Here is a 25,109-nt window from a genome sequence, read left to right as displayed (position 1 = left end):
TCTAGCTCTATTTCTGGTTCTATATACCTAACTATTCTCTCTTCCTCCCCCTCCCCCTCCCCCTCCCCCTCCTCCTTCCCCCTTCCCCCTTCCCCCTTCTCTCCTTCCAGTGTGCCCAAGAAATAGTTTCATCCTGCTTCCTGACTGCTGGGCCATCCTCACACTCCAGCTGCCTGCCACGCCTCCCTCACCATGACCAACTGTCTTCTCTTGGAAACATGAGTCAAAAATAATCTGTTTCTTCCCTATTTTAGGTTTTTGTGACCCATAGCCCTTGTGAGTCACTGGTCAGTTCCTAGGTCTAGTTCCTATTTGGACAACGGAGCAATGATATCAGAATGATGATTCCCTAAGGCCCGTTCCACACGCCAGTGCTGGGATCGGAGCTGCGACTCACCTATTGTGATAAATGTTATTACTCGTGTGACGGGATATTGCTTCCCCTGGTATGTGTAGGACGTGCGGCAAGTATAGTTCCCTCTGTGCTCTTCAGCCACATTCATCACCATCAGTTTATTCTTGAATCCAAAGAAGTTTCCATCGTCAAGAGGCAGAGGTTTACAGTTCTAGACAAGAAGAAATAAACAGAGGCTTGGGACAGTCGGTAACCCGCCCTGCGCAACGGAATAAGAACGCCACTTTTCACCTCTGAAAATTCAGGATTGAGGGGGTGACTGAAAGCTCAGATGTATGCAGCATGTTTTTATCGCTATGTTTCTTTCAGGGTTTTTTTTTTTCCAGGGCGGGGGTGGGGATGGCTAATTACATTTCAAATTTTCAAGCACAGAGGCTTATGCCCCAAAGACGAGTGAAGACAAATTTATAAGCTTGCGCACATGAGTGTAGTACCCTAGGAGGTCAGAAGGGGGCGGCGGGTGGAGCTGTCAGAGACAGTTGTGGGCCGCCTACTGTTCAGCTGAGGAACAGCTTACAATTCTGTGGGAGAGTGGAGCAGACTCTTCATCACTGGGCCTTGCCTGCAGCCCCAGAATGTACATTCTTAATGAACCCCAAAATACTATGTCATAAAAAGTTACCTCCAAAGATGTTCTATTTCTTTTTTTGAAACTGTGTCTTACAAAGGCAGATAGAGACAAGGGTTTTAAGGTTTTAGGTTAAATTATAAGAATCAATGAACGTAGTCCTACTTTTTTTGGTTTTTTGTTTGTTTGTTTCTTGTTTTTGTTTGTTTGTTTGTTTCTCTATGAAGTTGCACCACTACAGAGAAAACAATATTCAAGCAGGCAAATGCTTTTGCAGACATCTTTTATCATTCATGATGGAAAACTGCGCGTAAAAGTAAAATATCACGCTGAAGACGAAATTACCTTATACCACTGAACTTTGGGTAACTCGTTATTTTCATCTTTGAAAAAATCCAGATAAGGGCACACAAGACTTCCATCCCCTGCAACATGGAGCCGCTGTATGAAGCTGGCTTGTGTGTTATAGCACAAGCCAGGGTCATTCTCTAAGACACTCATGGTTATTTTAGTTTTGAGGCAGTATGTTGAGTTTCTGAAACAAGGCAAAGCATGGAAAAGTAATCATTACTAAAGTGTTTTCTTTGTCCTTAGCTATCATAGAGCACACGGCCGTGTTAATGCGTTCCTTTCTTACCTCATTATACAATAGTAATAGCCTGAATCCTCCATCTTGGCGGGAACAAACCAAAGATGTTCATTCTGCTGATGAATCCTGGAGTCCTTGTCCGCTGATATGGGGGTCTTGCTGTCATTTTTATACCAGATTATGGTGCCGCCATGCATTTCGTTTGGAGTAAGAGGACAGCTGCGAATGTCAATTTCATTTACGGATGAAAATGAAATGACCTCATTTGGATACTCCGTGCATTTGTCTTTAGAAGAGAAAAAGGAGAAGCAATTTCAGGAAACGTTTCCAGCATTTCTTGGTGGAATTTATACATCTGGACTCGATGGTTAGTAGAAATACCAGTTCCTGCCATATACACAGTTTCCAGCTGTGCACTCGAGAACACGGTCTTCAGAGTTTGAAGTCATTGACAGTCAGTTCCAGCTCTGTCATGTGTCCCCTATGGGCTGTACCCTGGGCAGGTTACTTATCCCCTCTTACGTTCTCCTTATTCGCGTAAAGGTAGGAATGACGGAGGGGGAGACAGTGACTTCCGTACAACGGAGAATAGTGAAGACGGAATGCACCCCCTCCCACTCAAACAAACCGCGTGGACAGCCGTAGGATGGCAAGGCTGTTCACGGCCTGACATACATAATACTGTCTTCCATTTGCTCGAGATGCTCAAAGAGATGTAAGAGATAGTCAACAGAGACATAAAATGATTAAAAAGAAAAAGTCTTCTAGTGACAAAAAAAGAAATGTGTCGCCAAGTTGAAGATACACTGGGAAGAGAAATTAAGAAAACCTGAAGACATGACATTAGAAAATATCTGAGACTCAGTGACAGCTAAAGCAGCTGGGACATGATGACTATGAGTTGCTAGGGGAGTGTGGGAACACAGAAGTCGTGTTTGAAATACATGCTGAAATTCCTCGAGATGTTATAATGAGCCTGAGCCCAAAAAACACCAGGAACACCAAGAAAGGGAAAAGGGGACTCACACCAACTGTCTAAAACAAAATTATCAACACCAGAGACAGAAAGAAAATCTTAAGTAGCCAGAGATATTCTATTTTAAAAATGTATCTGTTTACTTTGGTTTTTTTTTTTTTTCAAGACACAGTTTCTGTGTGTAGTCTTGGTTATCTTAGAACTCACTTTGTAGACCAGGCTGGCCCCAAACTTATAGAGATCAACCTGCCTCAGCCTCCAAAGCACTGGGATTAAACGCACCTGCCACCATCACCTGGCTGCTTTTTCATTTTTAAGTAACAATAGTTAACAAACAAAACCAAAAGGGCTACAACCATCCTTCTAGGGAGTAAAGCTATTATCCAGCTGTAATTCCAGTGAAAATGCCTTTCAAAATCACAGAGAGGATTTTAAAAGCTCTAAGAACCCCTTCTCAGGGGACCTGTACTCTCTATAAATAGTCAAAGAATTCCTTCACAAAGAAGAAAACAGTACCAGACAAAAATGCCCTGTTAAATATTTCATTCACAGTGAAACTTCACAGTGGCAGGTACTTAGCATATGTTGGGGGAAATTTTAATCTTCAAACCTTAACATCCAACCTCTGGCCCTCAAAGGGTCATGACTGTTTACATCGCAAACTGCTTTTAGCCCATCTGTAAGAATCTGTACAAGAAGGTCCTTAAAGTTTTAACTGTGCTCAGAACTCTAAGGCCATGTCTCTACTGAGGCTCAAGACTCTCTCTTACTATGGGCACCTGTACAATAACAAAAAAACGTTATCTTACTCACAGTGGGCTGGGCATATCAAAAAATAATCAGGAAAACTTACCACAGGGTCCAGTTTCTCTAAATGATCTCTCAGGGCTGCCTACGGGGCTCCCAAGCCTGTTACAGCATCTGTATACTCGGGAATTCCTTTGGAAACTTACATTTTTATATCATGAATGCTGGCATGGTATGGCTGACACTAGGGTCTGCTGCTAGCTTCAATGTTAACTGTACCTCCTTGAACCACTGCTGCATGGCCTCTGAGTGCCTGGGGAGACACACTTAAGAGAAACAGTGCTTTTTCCTTGGGCAAGTGGCCCTTGGTAATGAGGTGGGCATCCCAGAGATGCACTCATACCCTTGACACGAACTTGTAAAACACTCAACTTCTTCTAAAAGGCACCAATATCTTCGGACACCACATCTCTTTAGCTTCAGCTTTCATCTGGCTTTTTCTGACCAATGGCAAGTCTGTAACTCCTCCGCTCTGCAGCGAGACCCCTAACCTCACTCTAAACCTGACAGAACACAGCCAATAACAACCATGCTGCAGTCTGAATGCTGGACGGCCTTGATCCCCTCCGTAAAATCACCAGTCAGCTCTAAATTCAGCTCACACATAGTTTCCAGACACGGACAACACCAGACAAGTTCTTTGCCAGAAGGTGGTATCTCGTAATGGCCTCTGAATCAACAGAGAACTATCTTAAATTTTCACATTCCTACTGGCATTCCAGTCCGAGCTCCCACCAGAATCACAAAGAAGTTTCTGATTGCAAAATTCCAGCTCTTTCTGACTAAAATCTCTTTTTCCCTTAAATTCCTCAAAAATTTTGTTTCTTTTTTCCCCCCCAAAGATGGTTACATTTGTCACAGCAGTAGGGTCACTTCTCTGGTACTAACTTTCTTTATCAGTCTTTTTTTTGCTCATTGCTGTGACTGAAACAACTAATGAGCACTTTAAACGAATGAGTCTAAACGAGTAAGTTTCAGCTTTTGGTTTGAAACCCTCAGTGGCCAGCTCAGCTGTTTCAGAATCCACACAGGGGGCAGAGCACCCATGTGGTAGGAGCGATCACCACCTGGCTGGCTGTGCACTAATTTGTAGCAGGAGTAAAGCTGGGTGTGGGGGTGAAAGGCTGATGGTGAGGGGTCTGGAAGCACAGCTCTGGGCCAGCCATCACACCAAAAGCAGGTCCTAGGAGGCAAACTGTCCACAAACCCTAGAAATTACTAGGCCTTGCGGGCACAGCCATCCTGGGTGTGAACGGCTCCGGAAAATGGTAAGCTAGTATACCATTTAGAAAATACCAAACTCAATTAATCCAGCAGCAGAGTAAGTCGGTAGTAAATAATACCTGGGAAGAAAACGTTGAAATAAAAAGAGAAGAATAAAGAAAAATGAAAGATTCCAGAAGATATACATCTTTCATAAAAATTAATAAAGATCTAAAACAAAACAAGATCTGAGAGGGTAAGTAAATCTCTAATCAGGAGAAAAAAGAAGTCTCGAAGGTATCTTAGAAAGGTAAGAGGAGTATTATGTTCAGCCTTACTGTAATAAATCCAACATTATAAATAAAATGGCTAAGATTTTTGAAAGACAGAACCTATTGAAACTTCCCCAAGGGGAAACAGATAGCCTAAACTGTCCTGTGCCTTCTAAGAGAACTTGTTGTAAAAGATCCTAAAAGAGAACATTTCAAGTCTGGATAGCTTCACCTTCATGTCCTTCCAGATGTCAAAGACATGACTGTCAGTTTTGAGCAAATCCTCCCAAATATTGAGACCGTGATGCCTCCAGACTCAGTGTGATATCAGTGTCACATGTTACCCAAACCAATCGCGTTACGACAAAACTACAAACCAAACTCTTATAAATACAGGTGTGTGTCTTTCAGATATTTTACATAATTGAATCCTATAGAATATAAAAGATATGTATTGTAAATTTATATTTGAAAAACATTAAAGCTTTAAATATTCCCTATATGCTAAGAGATTTATTTAAATGATACGAAAATCTCAACAGATGAAAAAAGAGGCATTTAATTAAAATTCTGTAAAACTCTCAGCAAACTGTGGTTTTTGGAAACCAACACTACAGTGGTACCAAAAGGTATTAAAAACTGAGGTTAAATATATAAAATCAAATTATAGACTGAAAATCGGAAAATTTCGCCTCAGTAAGTCACAAACAAGTGGATAAACCCTGTGTGTGTAAAACAGAAGAACTGCTCTTGTTAAGCTGTTTCTGCTCCAAACATATTTATATTCAATATAATCCCAATCAAAATATGATCAGGACATTTCATACAAATTGACAAACAAGGCATTTGGTTTCTTATCTCTGAGCACCACAAAACTCAATACTAAAATCTTATAAACCTGTAAAGCTTTATAAAGTTACCAAAATTAAGTCAGTGTAGCATCGGAATAGAGACAAATATGTCACCAGAACAGCCTAGAGACCCAGATAATGCACACAAACATATTGAAGTGTTTTTTTTCTTTTTGACAAAAGTATGAATTAGAAGAAACTGCCACCTCGCCAACTTGTACGTTTGAAAGAAAAATAACTTAAGGAGGGTTTCTAAACTATGAGCCCGTAAGTCTCTGAAAATCATTCGTCCCTAAAAGCAGGGGAAGGGCTAGATTGGGTTCAGGTCTGTCTGGGTTCTCCCTAAGCCAAAGGCTTCTGACACTCAGAGAAACATTTATTAGAAAGAAGAGGAGGGAGACAGGGAGAAAGGACAGAAGAAGGAGGAAGGTTCAGAAAGTCGCTGATAAAAATGGAACAGCGTGTTTTATTGCTTCGTGAATTAGCAACCACCCCTCTCTCCTCAGTTCCCTGATATTCAAACCAGGACCTGTGCAAACACCATGTCTCTGAAAACTAGCAGGCAGAACTGGTCTGAAGTTTCTCAAACATCCCAGGTTGCTGACCTGACAGCAGAGTTTCTTCAGAAGAGCCCTATCCTCAGGGTATTCTGCGAACAAACGCAGTGTCAACTATTTAATAAGGCAACAAGTGTTTACTAAAGCTACAACATCAGTCAGAGCATGAGGGCCATGGCCTAAGGGAGGCCTGAACACTCTGGCATATATCCAGGGAATGAAAACCAGATTCACACACACATAGCTGTCCACTGGATCCAGAAAAGGTTTCAGACTCACAGCTGAATAACTCTGAGGTCATATATAGGCGGGAAATGAAGGCTAAGGCAGAGCTGTAAACAGCCCTCATGCTGCCCCTGGGCAAACGGTAGAGAATAGCCGGCCTCAGATCTTCTGATGGTTAGCCAGCCACTATATTTACGGATGACTCCAATGGACACACACAAGACTCCACAAGGCTGGTTCAGAAAGTCCATCAAACGCACTAACAAAAACAACAGCAACAACTTACAGAATGTAAAAAATAATAGAGAGAAAGGAAAGAGAAATCACCTAACAATGGACTGGAAGGTTAGCCCAGTGCTAAAGAGGGTTTACTGCCCTCTCAGGACCAGAATTCAGGTCCCGGCACCAACATCGCCCACCACAGATGCCTGTAACTCCAGCACTATTGTGGGTTGTCCTGGTGCTGTTTGAATTCTGACGTTAATTCTGCTTCCTCAAGAGGGCTGGCCCCTGTACAAGCTAGGTGATCTCATGTGAACCTTCTCCCCATTTACCGGTCAATAAAGGCTGGAGCCCGTGATTGGGCAGTGGGGAGGAAAGGTGGAATGGTAGGTCTTTGAGGGTGGGGCAGATAGAGAGAGGGGGAGAGGAGGAGAAAGAAGCAAAGACGGAGCAGAACCACGTGACCTGGAGATGCTGCAAGTAGCAAGGGGCTCGCAGCTGGGAAATGAGTCAGCACAGCGTTCGCTCTGCCCAATGTAGGCAACTGTAACTGGACTGTGTGGGCTTTGGATGAGATTGCTGTATGGTGTTGGAAACTACGGCCACACAGCTCCAAGAGTTGAAAGAAGGGAATTTCTGCACTTAATGAGCAACAGTACACACACACACACAGAGAGAGAGAGAGAGAGAGAGAGAGAGAGAGAGAGAGAGAGAGAGAGAGAGAGAGAGAGATACTTTTAAAAGAACTCGGTAACAACAACAAACTATGGGGACATAGAAGGAAGACACCTGATTTCCAGATTATACATTATGCTAACAAAAATGCCCAATTTTCAGCAAAATACTACAAAAAAAGGACAAAAAACAAACAAGAAAATAAAAAAGAGAAAAAATAGCAAAGTTGGGTCCATACAGAGCGTGAACAGAACTGCCAATGGAAATTGTTTCAGGGGAATGTGGGGGTGTTACATTTACCCTACAAAGACTCTGATCTTTCAAAAATATATCCCAAACTACTGAAAAACTATTACTAAAATATAAAAGAACTACATGACAACGATGTCTTACCAAGGAGAATGTTAATGAAGAAGAAAGAGGAGGGGGGAAGGGAGAAGAAGGGGGAGGACATGAAGAAGGAGGACGATAAGGAGGAGAAGGAGGAGGAAGAGGAGGAGGGGGAGGAGGAGGGGGAGGAAGAGGAGGAGAAGGAAGAGGAAGAGGAGGAGGGGGAGGGGGGAGGGGGAGGAGAAGGAAGAGGAAGAGGAGGAGGGGGAGGAGGGGGAGAGGGAGGGGGAGGAGAAGGAAGAGGAAGAGGAGGAGGGGGAGAAGAAAGAGGAAGAGGAGGAAGGGGAGGAGGAAGAGGAAGAGGAGAGGAGGAGGAGGGGGAGGAGGAGGGGGAGGAGAGGGAAGGGGAGGAGGAGGAAGAGGAGGAGGAGAGGAGGAGGGGGAGGAGGGGGAGGAGGAGGAGAGGAGGAGGAGGAGAGGAGGAGAAGGGAGAGGAAGAGGAGGAGGGGGAGGAGGAGGAGGGGGAGGGGGAGGAGAGGAGGAGGAGGAAACAGCCATTGGAATCCGAAATTCTGGGGTGGAAAAATCCCATAATTAAAGACTGTTTCGCTAGAGAGTCTGAATGTGGATTGACAGAAAAAAAAATGACTTGCAAACAACAATTAATCAGCTGAGAGTCTTTGGTTCCTCTGAGAACAAATGACTTGTGCATAACAGGAATCCCAGGAAAAAAGAAAGGGCCAATAAAAAAACCATTACCTACACATTACCTCCCAAACACATTAACCTACACACCTAACGAGCTTTAAAACCGTTAAGAATAAGTAGAAGACACATCCACCCAGGTACTTCAGAGTTCGGTTGTATGAAGGAATGGAACGTTGACTGTGGTGAGAGACAAATGTCTTGTACTGCACACAAGTTTTCAGTAAGTGCAATTGTTTCCCAGAATCCACCAGGGCCAGGAGGATGGCATTTCAAAATGAAGGAGAACTGAAGATATTTATACACAAACCAAGACTAGGTTCATCAGAAACTGAGACTCTCCTATTAATGAAAAAAAAATGCTAAGTTCTAAACCCCAAGGTCTGGTATACCACCCTTTATTGTGTAAACCTTGCTCCCCCAATTTAAAGCTATCAGGTAAATAAAAGTGGCTACAGGACATTACTGGGGAGAACAGAGTTGGGCGGAGCTTTAGAGGAGGGCAGGGCTTTTATATGTGGGTGGGACTTTGTAGGTAGGCGGGCCTTGGTTACTGGGCTGCAGTGAGAGGGGGGTTCAGTAGGGATTGTGAGAGACAGAGATAGAGACAGAAGAAGACAGAGAGAGAAAGAATAGGAGAGAAGGAAGACAGAGAGAGGTGGAGGCAGCCATGAAAGATGGACCATGAGCACATGGCCAGGAGAAGTGCATCCTGAGGACAGGCTGATGGAACAGGAAGGCAGCCTGGATGAGATTCGAACACCAAGTCACTTGGGAAAGGCAGCTGGGACTTAGCCAGTCTAGCAGAGAAAGCAGATTAGGGATAATCATCCAATAATTGTACTAAGGCTGACTTAAGAAATCAGTAGGACTCAGTGCGGGTGTGGGGTAGGTCATACTAAGACCTAATGGAACTGATTAATCACAATTACAACATTATCAACTTGAACTTGAGAGTGAGGGGCAGGGAGGGGTTCAAAGGAAGGAGGGCGGGAGGAAAAGGAAGAGCAAATGGACATATTTCTATTAAAATCATATTTAGAAAAACACTAGTAAAACCATAGTGTACATTGGTACATAAATGAATAAATAACTGTTCTGTGCCCATAAAACAGAGGGTTGCCAAGGTCATTCAAAAATAAATGAGTACAACATGTGCAAGCCTTACAACTAATCTGAGGGGTTTAAAAAAAAACACACACCATATCCCTTTCCCTCAGAATGAGCACATGCTGATAAATCTGTTTATTTAACATTTTAGAGAGTACAAGACCATCTATGGTGACAGGAAGTAGCTTGTCTGGGGATGAGGCAATGGGGAGGGATGAAGAGGAGGCTGAGAGTGGTAGATACACTTATTATCTTGTCTTTGATTGTGATTTCATAATATGTGTGTATATTAGTACTTCAAATACTGGCTAATCTTAGTAAACCTCTCAGGAAGTCAGCCTGAACTAGGGGTGGGTCAGAGCCTCACTTCCAGGGCTCCACCATGAAATAGTAGCAGAAACAACAACAGTAGCGATCTGAGTGTCTGAGGGTTGGGCCCACTCCAGTAGGAGGGCAACTTGTAAGTTGCTACATTAAATAACTCACAGCTGTCATCTCTCTCGGCACACCTGCATCAACATGTTCTTATTTTACACACACACACACACACACACACACACACACACTCATTCATTTATTCATTCACCCCAAGACACTTTCTCTACTTAGTTCTCCAAACCTTCAGGTTAGACTTTTACTAGTTCTCTGATCACCGGATGCCTGGCCGTCAATCACCCTACAGGAAGCGGAACTCAGTTCGTGATACTATCTTTCTTACTGCACTCGGTGACCTTGATTGGCCTCAGCTCACACCAGCTGCTTGCTGGCTGCTCTGATTTCGTATTTCCATCCTGTCTCTCAGTCCCCACGCTGCCTTGTCACGCACGGAGAGCATTCACATACCCAGAACACTTATCAGTCTGCACACAGTACAGAACGCACACAGACGCACACGGGATGCACACAGGATGCACATAGGATACACTGGGACGAACACTGGACACACAGAGGAACATTTGACCTTTCCATAGAGCATCATTGGCAACTCTGCTTTGTATTTGCTGAGACCAAAGCCTCAGTCTCAGTCCTACACCCCATATGGGCTCCATCTATGAATCCTCAACATACACCCCAGCCTTGGCTGACTCTCCTCTTCATCTCTGATCAAGTCAATATCACCTCCAATCCAGGACACACTGGTATCATGGCTTGCCTAGATCGTCACAATGACCTCTGAACGGCTAACCTCTTTCTGCCTCTGTCTTTGTCTCCTGAGACTCTATTCTAACAGAAAACAAAAAGGAGTCAGATAAGATACTTTAGATAGTCTCTCCGGGATGTTACTGTTGTGGTTGTTGTTGCAATGGTGGTGGTGGTGGTGGTAGTGGTGGCAGTGGCGGTGGTGGTGACTGTGGAGGCGTGTTGTTAACAGTGCAGGTGATAGTGTTGGTGGTGGTGATGATGATAATGGAGGTGATGGTGGTGGAGGTAATTGTGGTGGAGGTGGTGGTGGTGGTAGAGGTGTTGGTGGTGGTGATGATGGTGGTGGAGGTGATGGTAGTGGAGGTGATGGGGTGGAGGTGATGGTGGTGGAGGTGTTGGTGGTAGGGGTGTTGGTGGTGGTAATAATGGTGGTGGAGGTGATGGTGGTGGTGGAGGTGTTGGTGGTGGTGGAGGTGATGATGGTGGAGGTGTTAGTGGTGGTGGAGGTGTTGGTGGTGATGATGATGGTGGAGGTGTTGGTGGGGGTGGAGGTGTTGGTGGTGATGATGATGGTGGAGGTGTTGGTGGGGGTGGAGGTGTTGGTGGTGATGATGATGGTGGAGGTGTTGGTGGGGGTGGAGGTGTTGGTGGGGGTGGAGGTGTTGGTGGGGGTGGAGGTGTTGGTGGTGGTGGAGGTGTTGGTGTTGGTGATGATGATAATGGAGGTGATGGTGGTGGAGGTGTTGGTGGTGATGATGGTGGTGGAGGTGATGATGGTGGAGGTGATGATGGTGGAGGTGTTGGTGGTGGTGGAGGTGTTGGTGGGGGTGGAGGTGTTGGTGGGGGTGGAGGTGTTGGTGTTGGTGATGATGATAATGGAGGTGATGGTGGTGGAGGTGATTGTGGTGGAGGTGTTGGTGGTGGTGATGATGGTGGTAGAGGTGATGCTATTATAGATGGCAGCAGTGGTGGTGGCTCCAGATAGCCAGCCTAGTTCTCCTCCTGTGTCTGACCCCCACAGCACTAGAGTTACTGTCCCTTGCATATGTGATTTTTTTACCTGGGTGCTACAGATTTGACTCATGTGGTCACTTTTCTGTTAGCACGAAGTCACCTCCATGGCCTCAACCTCTCTGGTTTTGAACAAAGGATTCAGTCCATCCAAGTCAGAATTCTTCAAAAAAAGTCTTCAAGGTTTCCCTCAATCCCTCTGTCATCTCTCTCTTAACCTAGTAGCTTTGTATCTTCTGGCCTCTCACCTCTCTAAGTATGGAAGTGCTAGAATATACCTGACACTTTAGGCCTTTGCACATGCTGTCAAGGAAACTTTTCTCTCCCAGCCTGGAATTCACATGGTGTCTTTTTTCCCCTCCTTCAGCTTCTGGTCAAAATCGACCTTTCAGTGAGATATCTGTAAAAACTGAACCTTCTGTCTACTCCCATTCACAAATATTCCATGTTTTCCTCGTGTTTCTGACTACCTTATCTACACTACTGCTTGGCATCCTGTCTCTCCTAGGAGGAATGGGACCAGCCAGCAGCTACCTGGGTAAAGATTGTTCACTGCTACAGTTTCAGTTCTCACCAGTTGATACATTGTAAAGGTGCAATGGACATACGTTGAGAAATGAAGAAGAAGGTAAGAAAATGAAGAAACTGGATGAGACTATGGAAAGTAGCAGGGGCTTGACACCTAATCCAGCACAGGCAGGCGGCACACCTTCCCAACAGCCCTGAGGTGTCAGGAGGCCTGGACCAGAGCCAGAGACCTAGAAGGGAGCTCTCATTTCAAATCTAGAGACATCAGTCACCCTGAGCTCTTAATCTCACTGCCCTCAGTTTCCCAAAATACCAGGCAGAGAATGAGAGTTAAAAACTCAGAAAAAAGACTTTCAGGTGGGCAGTTCTGGGGCCAAGAGACTCCATGTCCTAGGTGTAACTGAAGTAAAAGTCTCCAAGAGAGGAACAGGGCCAGGGGTTCTCCATCACCTTTGTCTGTGGACTAGAGAGGAGGAAACATCCGACTTACCGGTCTCCAGCGACAGCAGAGGCACAATGAGACAAATGAACCCAAGTAGCACTTTCATATTCTCCTGGAGAAACAGAAGAAGGGAAGAAAGGCAGGGTGTTACCAACCCAGCGAACATCCCCATGCCCTGAGCCCTACCTGTCCTCACCCACACCCCAGGTCACACTGAAGAGCTTTCTTCACCATTCCAAGTTATGCTAGGCTTCTGGTTAGGTTGGGGCGTGTGTAACTGAATTGGGGACACACTTGACAACTTGAGATTCTAAGCATTTCTGGCATCTTTCTCCAAATACGCATCTTGTCTAGCACTCCACTAGTGAATCCCCTCAGAACACATTGACAACCAAAACAGACCACACCCAGCTCTCCACACCCATGAGAGCTACATCTGCAGATCCAACCAAACTGCTGGGCTAATTGACTTGAAAGAATATGCTTCTGTGTTGAAGATGCACGGTTTTTAGGATGTTAACAGTCTCTAGGACACAGGGGAACAACTGTTGACATAACACTCCCACTTGATTAGATACCATAACCAACCAGGAAATCATAAAAGCTCATGGGTGGGTGTAGAAGGGGCTTGAGCACCTACATATTTCTTTATCTACGGTAATGGAACTGGCCACCACGGGAAAAGGGACAAGCAGACCCATTAAGCCCAAAGTCTCTGCCTTTGTACATTGTTGTCTCTACTTGGAGAGTATTCCCTACACCCAACTCAAGTTAAACCTTCATTTTAAAATCCAATATTTAATTGCCTATACAGCATGATACATGGAGATTTACCCTCCCCAAAAAGACTAAACTAAATCATGTCGACACAGTAAAGCTGAGTTTATTCTTGTGGTTGGGATGGATTTCCCTTCGCTGGGGATTTTAATATTTTCCAGAAGGTCTCTGGTGAGCATATATGAACACAAAGGAGACCTTGGCTCCTGTCAGTGGCATGACGGTAGATGGTGCTTAGCGTGTCAGCTCCATGTTAAACTGTGTTCCTGGTGATGGGGTCTACTTTTAAAATTCTCACTGCTATGCCTTCATTTTACAAAATGTTGAGTTTTGTGACATTTTCATCAAATGTATGATGTCCGTCGACCTTATTTACCCTTCATTGTCCTCACCTGTTTCCCTTCCACCCCTTCTCCCCCCCCCAAGTCCCACCTTCTCCTGACATATCATACATGGGTTTTTGCTAGGTTCCACATATGAAATAAAACACATGTGCCTTTCTCTTGGATAATACGGTCTTCTCCCATTCCACCCATTTTTCAGAAAATGATGTAACTTTGTTCCTTTTTCACGACTGAATAATGTTCCACTGCATCCATGGACCACATGTGTGTTAGCCATGTTGATAGACACCTAGACTGATTTCATACCTTGGCTATTTTAATTGTGTGGGCCTTTGTCTGTGTATATGGCAGGGAGTGTGGCCAGATTAAGCGCTTGCCTAACCTTTTTCGGGACATGCCCATTACTCCATCCACAAACCAAAGTCCCTAAAACACTGTCAAATTAATGCAAAGAACACAAAGCTCTCAGTTTTGCGTGCCACCCCTCAAGTCCCAAGCAACGTAAACTTACATTACCGCCTCCTCCCTCTATTTATTCTGTTCTCCTTCTCAGGCCCTCATGATGACATTCGGAAAGTTCTAGCCTTCTATCTCCAGCAAACTTTTATAGAAATTCACTCAGGAGATCCCCAAGAGCCCCAATCCCAACAGCTCAGTGAGTATTCTTGCTACACCAAATTACCCTATCCTGGAACTCCTCACCCCACCCGGCTGTCGTCCCCACAGGGCTCCAGACCTACTAAGCATGCATTCAAAAGAGACCAGGGCTCTGTGATCCTGAGGCTGCTACCGCCAGGGACACTCTCTCCCTAGACCCTAAGAGTTGGTATCCTTCACCACCAACACACCCAATTTATTCATGATCCTGTTATGCTGTCCATACAGCCACCTCCAGCCCCTGCTCAGATCGATTATGACACTGAGCTCCCTATTTGAATCTCTGCCTGTGGATTTACATTTTCTAATAAAGTCAACTGTTCAACAATCCACCTAGGTTCCCAGTGCACACAGAAGAGCCCAGCTCCCTTGCCAAGTATTGGGCTACTCTGTTCTTGACTCTTTCAGCTCCCTCCCCAGCTCTCTCCACAGCAGCCCTCACCATGGGCCCCAGCCTCTCAGCTTTGCACTGAGCTTCTTCCTTTTTAACCCATTCCTCCTACTGCACCGGACCTCAGCACCTCGAGCTGGAAGCCCCAAAGAGCTTTATCCTCTGGGCTCCCCTAGCAACCTGGGACCTGCTATGTCCTCAGCATAATCTTCCACTTAGCCTGGGCTTAGAATCCTCATGAATCCGGAAACACGGCCTGCTCCTTCCTGTCCCCAAAGCGGAGAATCTGCGCTGGAAACCCAGAAGTCTGTACTAAAACCTCTTGAGGAACGAATGCAAAAAGAACGAGCAAAATAAACAGCTTCCTCTTCAACTCAGCAACAAGCCCCATCCAGAGAAGGCTGAGACTCTTTGATTTCATGAGACATTCAATAGGCCTGTATTCTTACCTGTGGCTGTAAAAGTGTGAAACACAGTCCTTTAACTAAGATGACATTCGGGAAGACTGAGTATGGGAAGGATTTACAAATTTGCTGGAAAATGTTCTACTTGAGAAATTGCATTAGAAGGTATCCAAATGTTACATGCTTTTGAAAATGAAGATTAACGGGAGGCGGGTTTTAAAAGAGGCTATGGGACACGCCCATTCAGATCTTGTGGCTGTAACCCCAGCATCAGGATGTTGACTCTTATGCCTGGCTTAAGACCTGAAACCTACCCTTAGACATACCCTAGAGTTGTATGACTACATTCCTAACATGCTCTGTAACTCTGATCCTTTACCATAAAAATCGGGCCATTCACCACAATGTAGGTTAATAGCACAGTTGCTGTATTTACTCTAAAGTAGACTCAGAACAAGCTAGGGGAACTTGAGGCTTCCGGCCAGCCTTCTAATGACCTTCTGTGAGCATAGGACTTGTCTGTCAAGTCTTTACAGCAGAAAGGAAGAAAAGTACCCACTCCCCGCTCCTCAGTCTTTTTAATATCAACAAGGGTGTTTATAAATAAGTTGCATGGACACTGCTGGCTGCAGGTTCACTCAGGTACAAGACTGGGCTTGTTTGATTATTAGGCAGAAAAAGAAAAGCATGCCAGGCTGCCTTTTACGGCGCGTGGATGGCCAGTTGGAATTCTAGGTTAACTGCAGATGAACCATCCTTTAATTATTTCAAGACCGCGGCCAATGACCTAAGATGAGATTCTTCCCTAATGTTTTCTTAAGTAGTGGGGGTAAGTTTTCCATCAACACTTACCCTGCTGTAGGCAAGATGTGAGAAAACCCTTTGCCCTCAATGGCAGCTTTTCTAGGTCCTTATCTGTCACCAGGACCTGGGGGTTGAATTTCCATACCATGCTGGGAAGGGTGCTTGGCCCAGGGAGTGGCACTGCTAGGAGGTGTGGCCTTGTTGGAGTAGGTGTGTCACCGTGGACGTGGGTTTAACACCCTCATCCTAGCTGCCTGGAAGTGAGTCTCCTCAGAACAGCCTTCAGATGAAGACACAGAACTCTCAGTTCCTCTTGCACCATGCCTGCCTAGACACTGTCATGTCCCCACCTTGATGAAAATGGACTGAACCGCTGAACTTGTAAGCCAGCCCCAACTAAATGTTATCCTTCATAAGACTTGCCTTGGTCATGGTGACTGTTCACAGCAGTAAAACCCTAAGACAGGTAGTAAAGGAATGAAGAGACTAGAACAGAAGCTGTAAAACAAGCCGTTGAAATAACGCCAACTGTCTACAGCCATACCACCCTGAACGCGCCCGATCCCGTCTGAAATAACACCAACTGCACTCCCAAGAAAAACAACAAATGCTGGGCGTGGAGGCACATACATCTGTAATAGCACCCCAGAAGCTAGGCAGGAGGAGCATGAGTTTGAGGTCAATCTGGATGACACACAGCCGTTGTGCCAGAACAAATAGGCAAAATAAACAGGCAAAGAAGCAAACAGACATCCCCAAATACACTAACCTCTTATATCTACAAACAACATAGGCTCTAGGGTAGAGATGTCTAAAGTAGACGTTTCAGGGTCAGCGGGTAAGACTGACCAGGTCAAGTCTCCACCAAGAGGTGAGACATTGGAAAAGCTCAGTCCTGCCTCGGTTTCCCCACATGGCACATGGAGCTGGTAATGGTTATTTGTCCCTGAGTATTGTGAGGAGGGTAAAATGACTTGGCACATGGGAGCCATGTGTGGCAAAGGTCCCCTTCTGCTGTCATCACAAAACCGCACACTGAGATGACACGCTTTGAAGGAAGACTTTCTGTTTCCATCGTTTCTTTCTCTACCCATGGTCCGCCTGAACAACTGCATATTGAATTGTCAACATTAATCCTGGGCACAGAAATGGGAATAAGGACCATGGAACTTGGTGGTTACAGGGGAAATGAGTGTATCTGTACTCATTCCATCAGGCTGTGAGACCCTCCCCTACACATGCACACACATGCACACGCACACACACACACATGCACACATACACACACATGTGTACATACACAAGCACACAAGCACATATATGCACATGCACACACATACACACACATGCACTATACACATGTGTGAGTGCACACACACATGCACACACACAAACATACATACACATGTGAGACACACACATAGGAGAAAGGGGGAGGAGGGGCCCCTAACTTGCCTATGAAAGGGAACGAGGATATTAAGCAATATCTCCATTCTGGAACATAAACAAGGCAGCTGCCAGGAAGTGAACGTGGAAAGGTGAGGCTCACAATGGCTATGACAGGAGGGCCTCACTGAGGGTGTCAATTTGCTGACGGCAAAAAAAGTCACTTAGAGATTTTACATATCGGGATGGGGTGTGGCTAGATGTTCATTTTCTGTAGAGGTTTTAGCCACTGTGTGCAAAATAAGCTGGAGTCAAGAGCAACAACATGGAGAACAGATTTCTTAGAGGTCAGATGAGCAGAAGAGGGACTGAAGTGTGGTTAATGGTTGTATTCCTTCAGGTGGGGCCGTAATGGCTATTCTTGGCTGTCAACTTGATCTGGAATGAACTACAGTTCAGAATTGGAGAGCACACCTGTGATCCAGATCTGGAAGGCACAAGTGTCTGACCTGGATCTTAGCATGGAAAACTTAAACTCAAGCGAGGTAGTCCACACCTTTCATCCCAGGAGACTAAGGCAAGGAGATCTCTGAGTTCCAGGCCAGCCTGAGACAAAGCCAGTCCCAGATCCAGGCGTGGTGCTACACACCTTTAATCTGGGCCATACCTTCTGCTGGAGACCTACATAAGGGCATTAGAAGAAGGAAGATTCACTCTTCTTCGCCTGCTTGCAAAAACTTGCTAGCACATCTGTTGGAACCCTAGTTCTTCAGGAGAGCAGCTGGAACAACTAGCCTTGTGGGACTGAGCAACTACTAGATCCTTGGACTTCCCATTCACAGCTGACTATTTTGGGGGTAGTTGGACTACAGACTATAAATCATCATAATAAATTCCCTCAATATAGAGAGACATTCTATAAGTTCTGTGACTCTAGAGAACCCCGACTAATCCAGGGGTCAAGGAGGGTCACACTCTGGTTAGGAGGCTGAGATGAATGCAGCGTGCTATGACATGTTTGGAGTATGTTTCATTCAGCAAAAGCAGCCCCATGCCCCTTGCAAGGAGACCATCTGTGTTTTCTCCAACAGAAGTTAGGAATTAGAAGGTGTAGAAAAGAGAAGAGGCCCTGAGCGTTCTAAGACGGTTCTGATCCGCTACACTAGGAGCTCTCTTCAATCAGGTGGCCTGGGGAAGAGGTTCAGCAATGACCTGCAGTAGGGCAGAAGAGCCAGGGACCACAGACGCCTCGACAATCTGACAACACCTCCGTCTATCCCTCTGTCCTTCCAGTCCCAGCCTCCAGCGCCCGTCACCATGCGCTTCCCTTCTCTGCCATCAAGTGTTGGAATTTGCTTCCCCATACATGGGATCCGCACGGTCCTTGTCTTAATCTATCAAGCTGTGTGTCTACCAGTCCCATCCATCTCCCTCTTACTGTCTCCATTAAAAACAGAAACAAGAATTGATGTGATAAACACACAACTGCCCCCCAAGAAAACTGTGGCCAGCAAGCGTCCTTGTGTACAGGGGGAGCTATCCCAAGACTACCTATGGCCGAAAGGAGAAGACCCTTAATCACCCCTGAGAATAGACTGAGGAGCCCTGTGGTGACCAGGCCTGTTACCTTGGAGAAGGCCTTATAGGAGTGGTTCTGCTTCTCAAGAGGGAGTGAGCATCTTTAAGGGGCGTTGTCTACCTGGGGAAAAAGAGCACAGGTCTGTTGAATGGACAGGCAGAAATGGCCCCAGGGCCACCAGCACCTCAAGACAAGTCTAAAGGCATTATCCACTCATGACAAAGCCAAGAGGAGCTCACTGTCCCATGGTCCTTTAGGATTTAGGAGACCGAGGCAAAGGAGTCAGGAGTACAGAATTTGACACACAAAGGGTTAAATGGATTAAATACATGCACTATGTGTTCTGTCAGACAGAGAGACTCAGAAATTGATAGGAAAAAAAAACCCTGGGGGTAACTGTCTCTCAGTACTGATGAAATACAAAGCTAAGTAAGGATTGGAAACTTGGAAAAGTCCCTTTTAGGAGGAGGCATATTAGTTTCTTTGGGAAAAAAAGTGTTTTTTTCCTTAAACTAAACATCTATATGCCTGGTTCCCATATTCAGAATTTAAAATAATTTCCAAAGAGCCATGTGTGGTTGCCTTGCTGGTGTGTGCTGTAGGAATCTCACTACAGGTTAATTTTTCTGCAGTTTCCTCTAGCATTTTGGAGTCTGTTCCCCCCCCCCCATGCCTGAGTCATTTCCGTATGCCTATTAAGAGCTGGTGGGACCTTTTAATGTCGGCCTCTAAAACAGACTGAACAAATCAATGCTAAGCATTTGCGGTAGACTAAATACACTAAATCCAAACTATGAGTCATGCTGGACTTGGGAGGTAGAACTCAGCATCACACTCACTGCCGGGGAAGGCACGGTGGCTCGTCATCATCATCATCATCATCATCATCATCATCATCATCATCATCATCATTATCATCACCTGCCGCCACGTTACAGCACAAAATCAAAGGGAACAGTTGGGAGCTTCTGTCCCCTCAATCCCCAGGAGCCTCAAAAAAAAATGACTATGGCTGATGGGAATCGCAGAGAAAATACCACAGGGAGGCTCGCAAAATGGGAAGCAGGAGAGATCGGAGGATTGAGTGCATTGGGGGACCTTCTGCAAAGAAGACTCCCCGTTCACTCCAACCCACTCCGCTTTCCACCTGAAACCCCCTTTAAATGGCTTCACCCTTCTGCTTCTTACCCACAACTGGACCCCTAACACACAATTACACCCTCACTATTCCTGGGAAACTGTTGCCCAAGCGCTCCTTACTTATTCAGACAAAAGACACTTCAGTCTCCAGCTCACAGCACCTGGCTCACCCCCACCTTTGTCTTGACTCTGGGGATGGATACAGAGTATCCAGACTCCGGTGTCCCGTTACAGCAACAGATGCAGCCTAACACAGTGCTAGACTCAGACTGAAAAGCATCAGTGTGAAATAAACCCCGGCTTCACAGCTAGTGTCTTGGCTGCTGCTCCTAAGTACCTGTGCCATTCTGCCCCAGCATACATCTCTTCCCTAGCAGCGGTGAGGCTTGTGACAGCTCCGAGGTGTCCCATCAGACACTGGCCTTGGGCACTCACACACACCCCTTCCCCATAGCCAGGGACAAGCTACACAGCATCTCATGGTACAACATACAGGTGCCTCAGACAGTTCAGACAGCTCCCCAGCAATTGACCTTCCCTACCTAAGATGGGAGAAAGCAGGACAGGGTCAGCTTCCCCCCATCCCCCCATTACCCCTGTGAGCAGAGAGCCATACTCCACAGCGTACTTAGGCCAGGAACTCTAGTGGAAGAGAGGTGGGGGATGGAAGGAATCCCCCACCCACCATCTTTGAAGTCCACATGAGAAGGCTGTTACAAGGCCAGGCAACCTCTTACTCAGTTTCTTCCACAAACACCCACCTATCTTTCCCTCTGCTGCTTAGGAGGCCTCGCAAGCCCCTCCATCGATGTAGCCACCTCAACTAAATAAACAACTGTTTACCTATTATCCAGATTCCAGGGTTCTGTTACAGCAACAGATGCAGCCTAGCGTAGCACTGGACTCAGACTGAGGAGCATCAAACGGGAAGAAAATTATAAAAGAAATAGAAAATCAGTACAAGAATCAATATGACCACTATTGACTCCCAACAAAAGCCCCTTCTCAAAAGGGTGGTGGCCAGGACAAGAGCCGTGAAGGAAGGACAAGCTAGCAGCAAGTGGGAGTGAGCTGATCCTCATCCCAGGGTCAGCAGGGAAAGAGGCAATGGCTTTCTGTCATTCTGCAAGATCTACTTTGTCCAATGAAACCACAAGAAAAGTGACAGTTATAGACCCCAGCACATCCCTCAAGGCAAGTTCAGGACTGAAGAGAATATTTTTCTTGTAGGTGGTCATACTGAACCTATTACAGAGTTTCTTATGAATGAGAAGTTTCCCAAGAACTTGAAGAATTCTCTTCCTCTTCCTGAGGAATTCCCCAAACACTGTGGATCCTGCCTTCCAGAACAGAAGCTAGGCAGGGTGCTGTAAGATATACTTCGGACACTCATTGTGTGGGTCCACCTCAGAGGAAACTCCTAAGTGGTCCTGGGGGAAGCTTGTCCCAGGCCTGGGATCTCAGTGTGGAAAGACAGGTTGTGCTGGCCATATAGTAGGATCTGTCCAGAGTAGGCACAACAGTAGCTCATAGTTTCCCCCAAACCCTCTCTCCAGCCAGCCCTTTCCACATTATGAGGGGGTCTGAGTGTATCACAAGTTGAGACTCTAGTCCATACGTGTAGCTACATTCCCTTCTATAAAGGCCTATAAAGATTCCATGGCAGACATATTGGGGGTAAAGTCCCCCAAGACCAAACAAGACAGACTGTAGCAGCCATGGAATTGGAGTGGGGAGTTGGGGAAAGAATTCCAGGGTACCTGAGACCCTGAAGCATGATTAAGAGGCAGGTGCTGGTGGTCCAATCTCTAGTGGGCCTATCCGTTTGCACTCATAGGCTCTTTTCTGACACGGACATGCTGGTGAACTGCAGAGCTGTACAGATCATGGACTTGAGGGAATTCTAGAGGAAGTTCTAAGGAAGCCACACCTCAATAGAAACCCCGGAAGGCTGGGGGAGGGGGAGTGAGTGTAAATCAAGAATAAGTTCTTCCTCCTCCCAGGGAGCTGATGGAGCCAACCTCCAAATCCGAAATTTATAAAGGAAATCTTAACCTTGTTTATCTATCAATCTATCTATCTATCTATCTATCTATCTATCTATCTATCTATCTATCTATCATCTATCTATCATCTACCTACCATCTATCTGTCATCTATCAAGTGCCTATCATCTATCATTATCTATCTATAATCTACCATCTATTTCTTTCATCTGTCATCTATCTGTAGTCTATCATTTATCTATCATCTATCTATAATCTATCATCTACCTATCTATCATCTATCAATCATCTATCTCTAATCTATCATTTATCTATCATCCATCACCTATCATCTATCTATAATCTATCATCTATCTATGTATCTACTTACCTACCTACATTACCGCTATGACAAAATGCTTGACCCCAAGCAACTAATAATGAACAGAAAGTAATTTGGCTTGTAGTTCTGGAGTTTGAGATCATGGTGCCAGCATTTTTTTTTGTTTGTTTGTTTTTTTTTGTTTTTTTGTGCTGTGTCATCCATGGAAGAATGTGGAAAGCAGAATGTGGAAGGGCAAGAAAGGGCAAGAATGAGCAAGCAGGCAAGGGCTGCACTCTCTCCTGTAAAACCCCCATTCCTGCGAGAATGAACTCACTTCCCAATACTGACATTAATCCATGCATGAGAACAGGGCCTTCGAGACCTAATTGTCTCTGAGGTTTGCCTAACATAACTGCACCGGAGATTATGTTTCCCACCTGTGATCTCTTCTGACCACACTCAAACCACAGCACACACATTCCACATCTCTGGCCTCACCCCTACATGCCTACCGTTCAAAGCAATGCCTCATAGTGCTCCAGCATTTGTAACACAATTGTAGCCTCTCACCCCAGAAACACACATGCATGTGTAAATTTAATGTGTGGAGAAATATTTAGAAAATTCAGTTTCCATTGATTTGGTCATAATTGAGAAAGATCGAGAGTTTGAGCATGTACTCCCAGCTTACAAAGTGCCACAGCCTACTTGACTACTAGAAATCGGTGGGAATGTAAAGAATGGGATTTGGTATTGAACTAAATCCACCCATGGCGATGCTCCCTGGGTGTCCCTCTGTTATACACAGTCAACCAGCTACTCACCCGTCGACAGCCTTAAGACCAAAGCTGTCAGTGTGGGGCTGGAGAGATGGCTCAGAGGTTAAGAGCATTGGCTGCTCATTCAGAGGTCCTGAGTTCAAATCCCAGCAACCACATGGTAGCTCACAAACATCTGTAATGACATCCAGTGCCCTCTTCTGGTGTGTCTGAAGACAGCTACAGTGTACTTATGTATAATAAATAAATAAATCTTTAAAAAAAAATGTCAATGTGACAGGGAAGGCTGAAGGAATACATAAGGCTACAAACCCACATCACTATAGAAACTGCTTTATAATTCTGTACAGGAACCCTTGCTTCTGAAACCAAAATAGGCACATATCCAAGGAGATCTAGGAAGGGAGTTGTTTTTATATTGAAACAAAGGTGAGGGTGTCGCTGAATGGAAAGGAAAGATACCTCCAAGATCTCCTCGAGGGAAAAGTAAGAGGCGTCAGAGAAACGAACTGCAAGGTAAGCTACATTGTAGAGCCAGGGTGGGTGTTTGCTTTTGATTTCTCCTTCAGTCTTTGTGTTGAATGTCTAAGTGATGCTTTCTCAGTAAATGTCCCTTATCAACTCGTGATTCCCAGTCATGAGAACCGGAAGCATCAAGGCCACAAGCTCAAACCTTTGGGATAAGATAGAGCATCTAACACTAACTTCTAAAAAGTTCAGGGGCCTAGGAACTTACTAGGCTCAGGAAGGAGAGGGTAGGGACGATGCATGTTTATTCGGCAGAGATTAGCAACACACAGTGGCACACACAGACAGTCTAACCGTGGGAACCACTAGAGACAAGGCTCTAGAGAACTACAAGCAAGAAAGCCTCAGACACAAAAAGGAACTGAAGAGACCCACATCTTGGAAACCCCAGTGAACATCGAGGCCTTCAGTTTCCAGTCGTAGTACATTGATTGTGCCTATTTACCCACACAAAGAGGGGAAGGAAGTATCTTTTTTTTTTTTTAACCACAGAGGATGCATAGAGATGAAGATAAGGTAAAAACACTGCCAAACTGGTTTCATGTGCTACTATGGAAAAGTCAGTCCTCAGCTATATCAGGCTTAAAGCTACAAGATGGCCCGTTCCAACGAAGGAACACGGGCTTAAGGGCAAAAGGGAAAACTGAGACAGAGATGGGGCTACTGTTGCAAGAGACTACAATCAAGACTAGGCCAGTGGAGTGAGAAGAGCTCTGACTCTTAGGCTGAGGATCTACAGAGAGTCAAAGGCTGTAGCAGTGTTCTCCCTCAGAATCTCCACTGCTTTCTCTTCTATAGTGTTTAACTGAGGTAACATATATAGAGTGGGACACAGAAGCCTTGGGTGCTCAGTTCCAACAAGCTGCAACAACTACAGGTGCCAGGAATAACCCGATATTTTCCACTCCATCAAAGTCCTTTGTGCTCCTCACCAACCGCCCCCATGAAGGTGATACCCAGCATTCTGACCTCTACGGCCACCTCTACATATGATGCCATCCGAGGTGGTTAGCTTCGATACCATCCACCCCTACAGCTTATCTACTAGTGCATGGGCTACGCCAGGCTCCACACCCACACAAATGCTTTAATCACTGCTACCTAGTCATGCAGTGAAGCCAGTGGTTGTCAACATGGTTGGCAGGGCCTCTGGGCGAGCATTCCAGAAACTATACAGAAGGGAAACAAACATAAGGAGCTAGTGAGTGCTTGTGGTTGACATTGTGTCAAGAATCCCAGTGCCTTAGATCCCTTCCCCAGGCTGGGCTCCAGAAAAGCCTTCCCTTGTGGGTCCGAGTGTGGCTGTTGACAGTGTTTGTAGAACATGTCCGTCATAGCTTTCCCCCCTCTGGAGCCTGAAGACTGCTCTCCTTCAGAGACT

The 25,109-nt window shown here is 45.5% G+C and overlaps 1 protein-coding gene across 26 annotated transcripts in view; it reads right to left on the bottom strand.

Moving 5' to 3' along the window:
- Positions 1 to 25,109, bottom strand: part of Il1r1 (interleukin 1 receptor type 1) — a 76,381-nt gene that overhangs the window by 13,573 nt on the left and 37,699 nt on the right. For 9 of the 26 annotated variants that reach the window (XM_087564881.1, XM_087564895.1, XM_087564882.1 and 6 more), the window contains 4 exon segments: positions 12,678 to 12,741; positions 1,621 to 1,858; positions 1,329 to 1,518; positions 398 to 566 (listed from right to left, as the gene is read on the bottom strand). In XM_087564881.1, coding sequence (XP_087421007.1) covers positions 398 to 566; positions 1,329 to 1,518; positions 1,621 to 1,858; positions 12,678 to 12,741 — 661 coding nt within the window. 26 annotated transcript variants of the gene reach the window in all.

Source organism: Rattus norvegicus, chromosome 9, assembly GCF_021556685.1.
Source record: "Rattus norvegicus strain SHRSP/BbbUtx chromosome 9, alternate assembly SHRSP_T2T, whole genome shotgun sequence".
In the NCBI taxonomy this organism is placed as follows: domain Eukaryota; kingdom Metazoa; phylum Chordata; class Mammalia; order Rodentia; family Muridae; genus Rattus; species Rattus norvegicus.
This window is presented reverse-complemented; position numbering and strand designations above follow the sequence as displayed.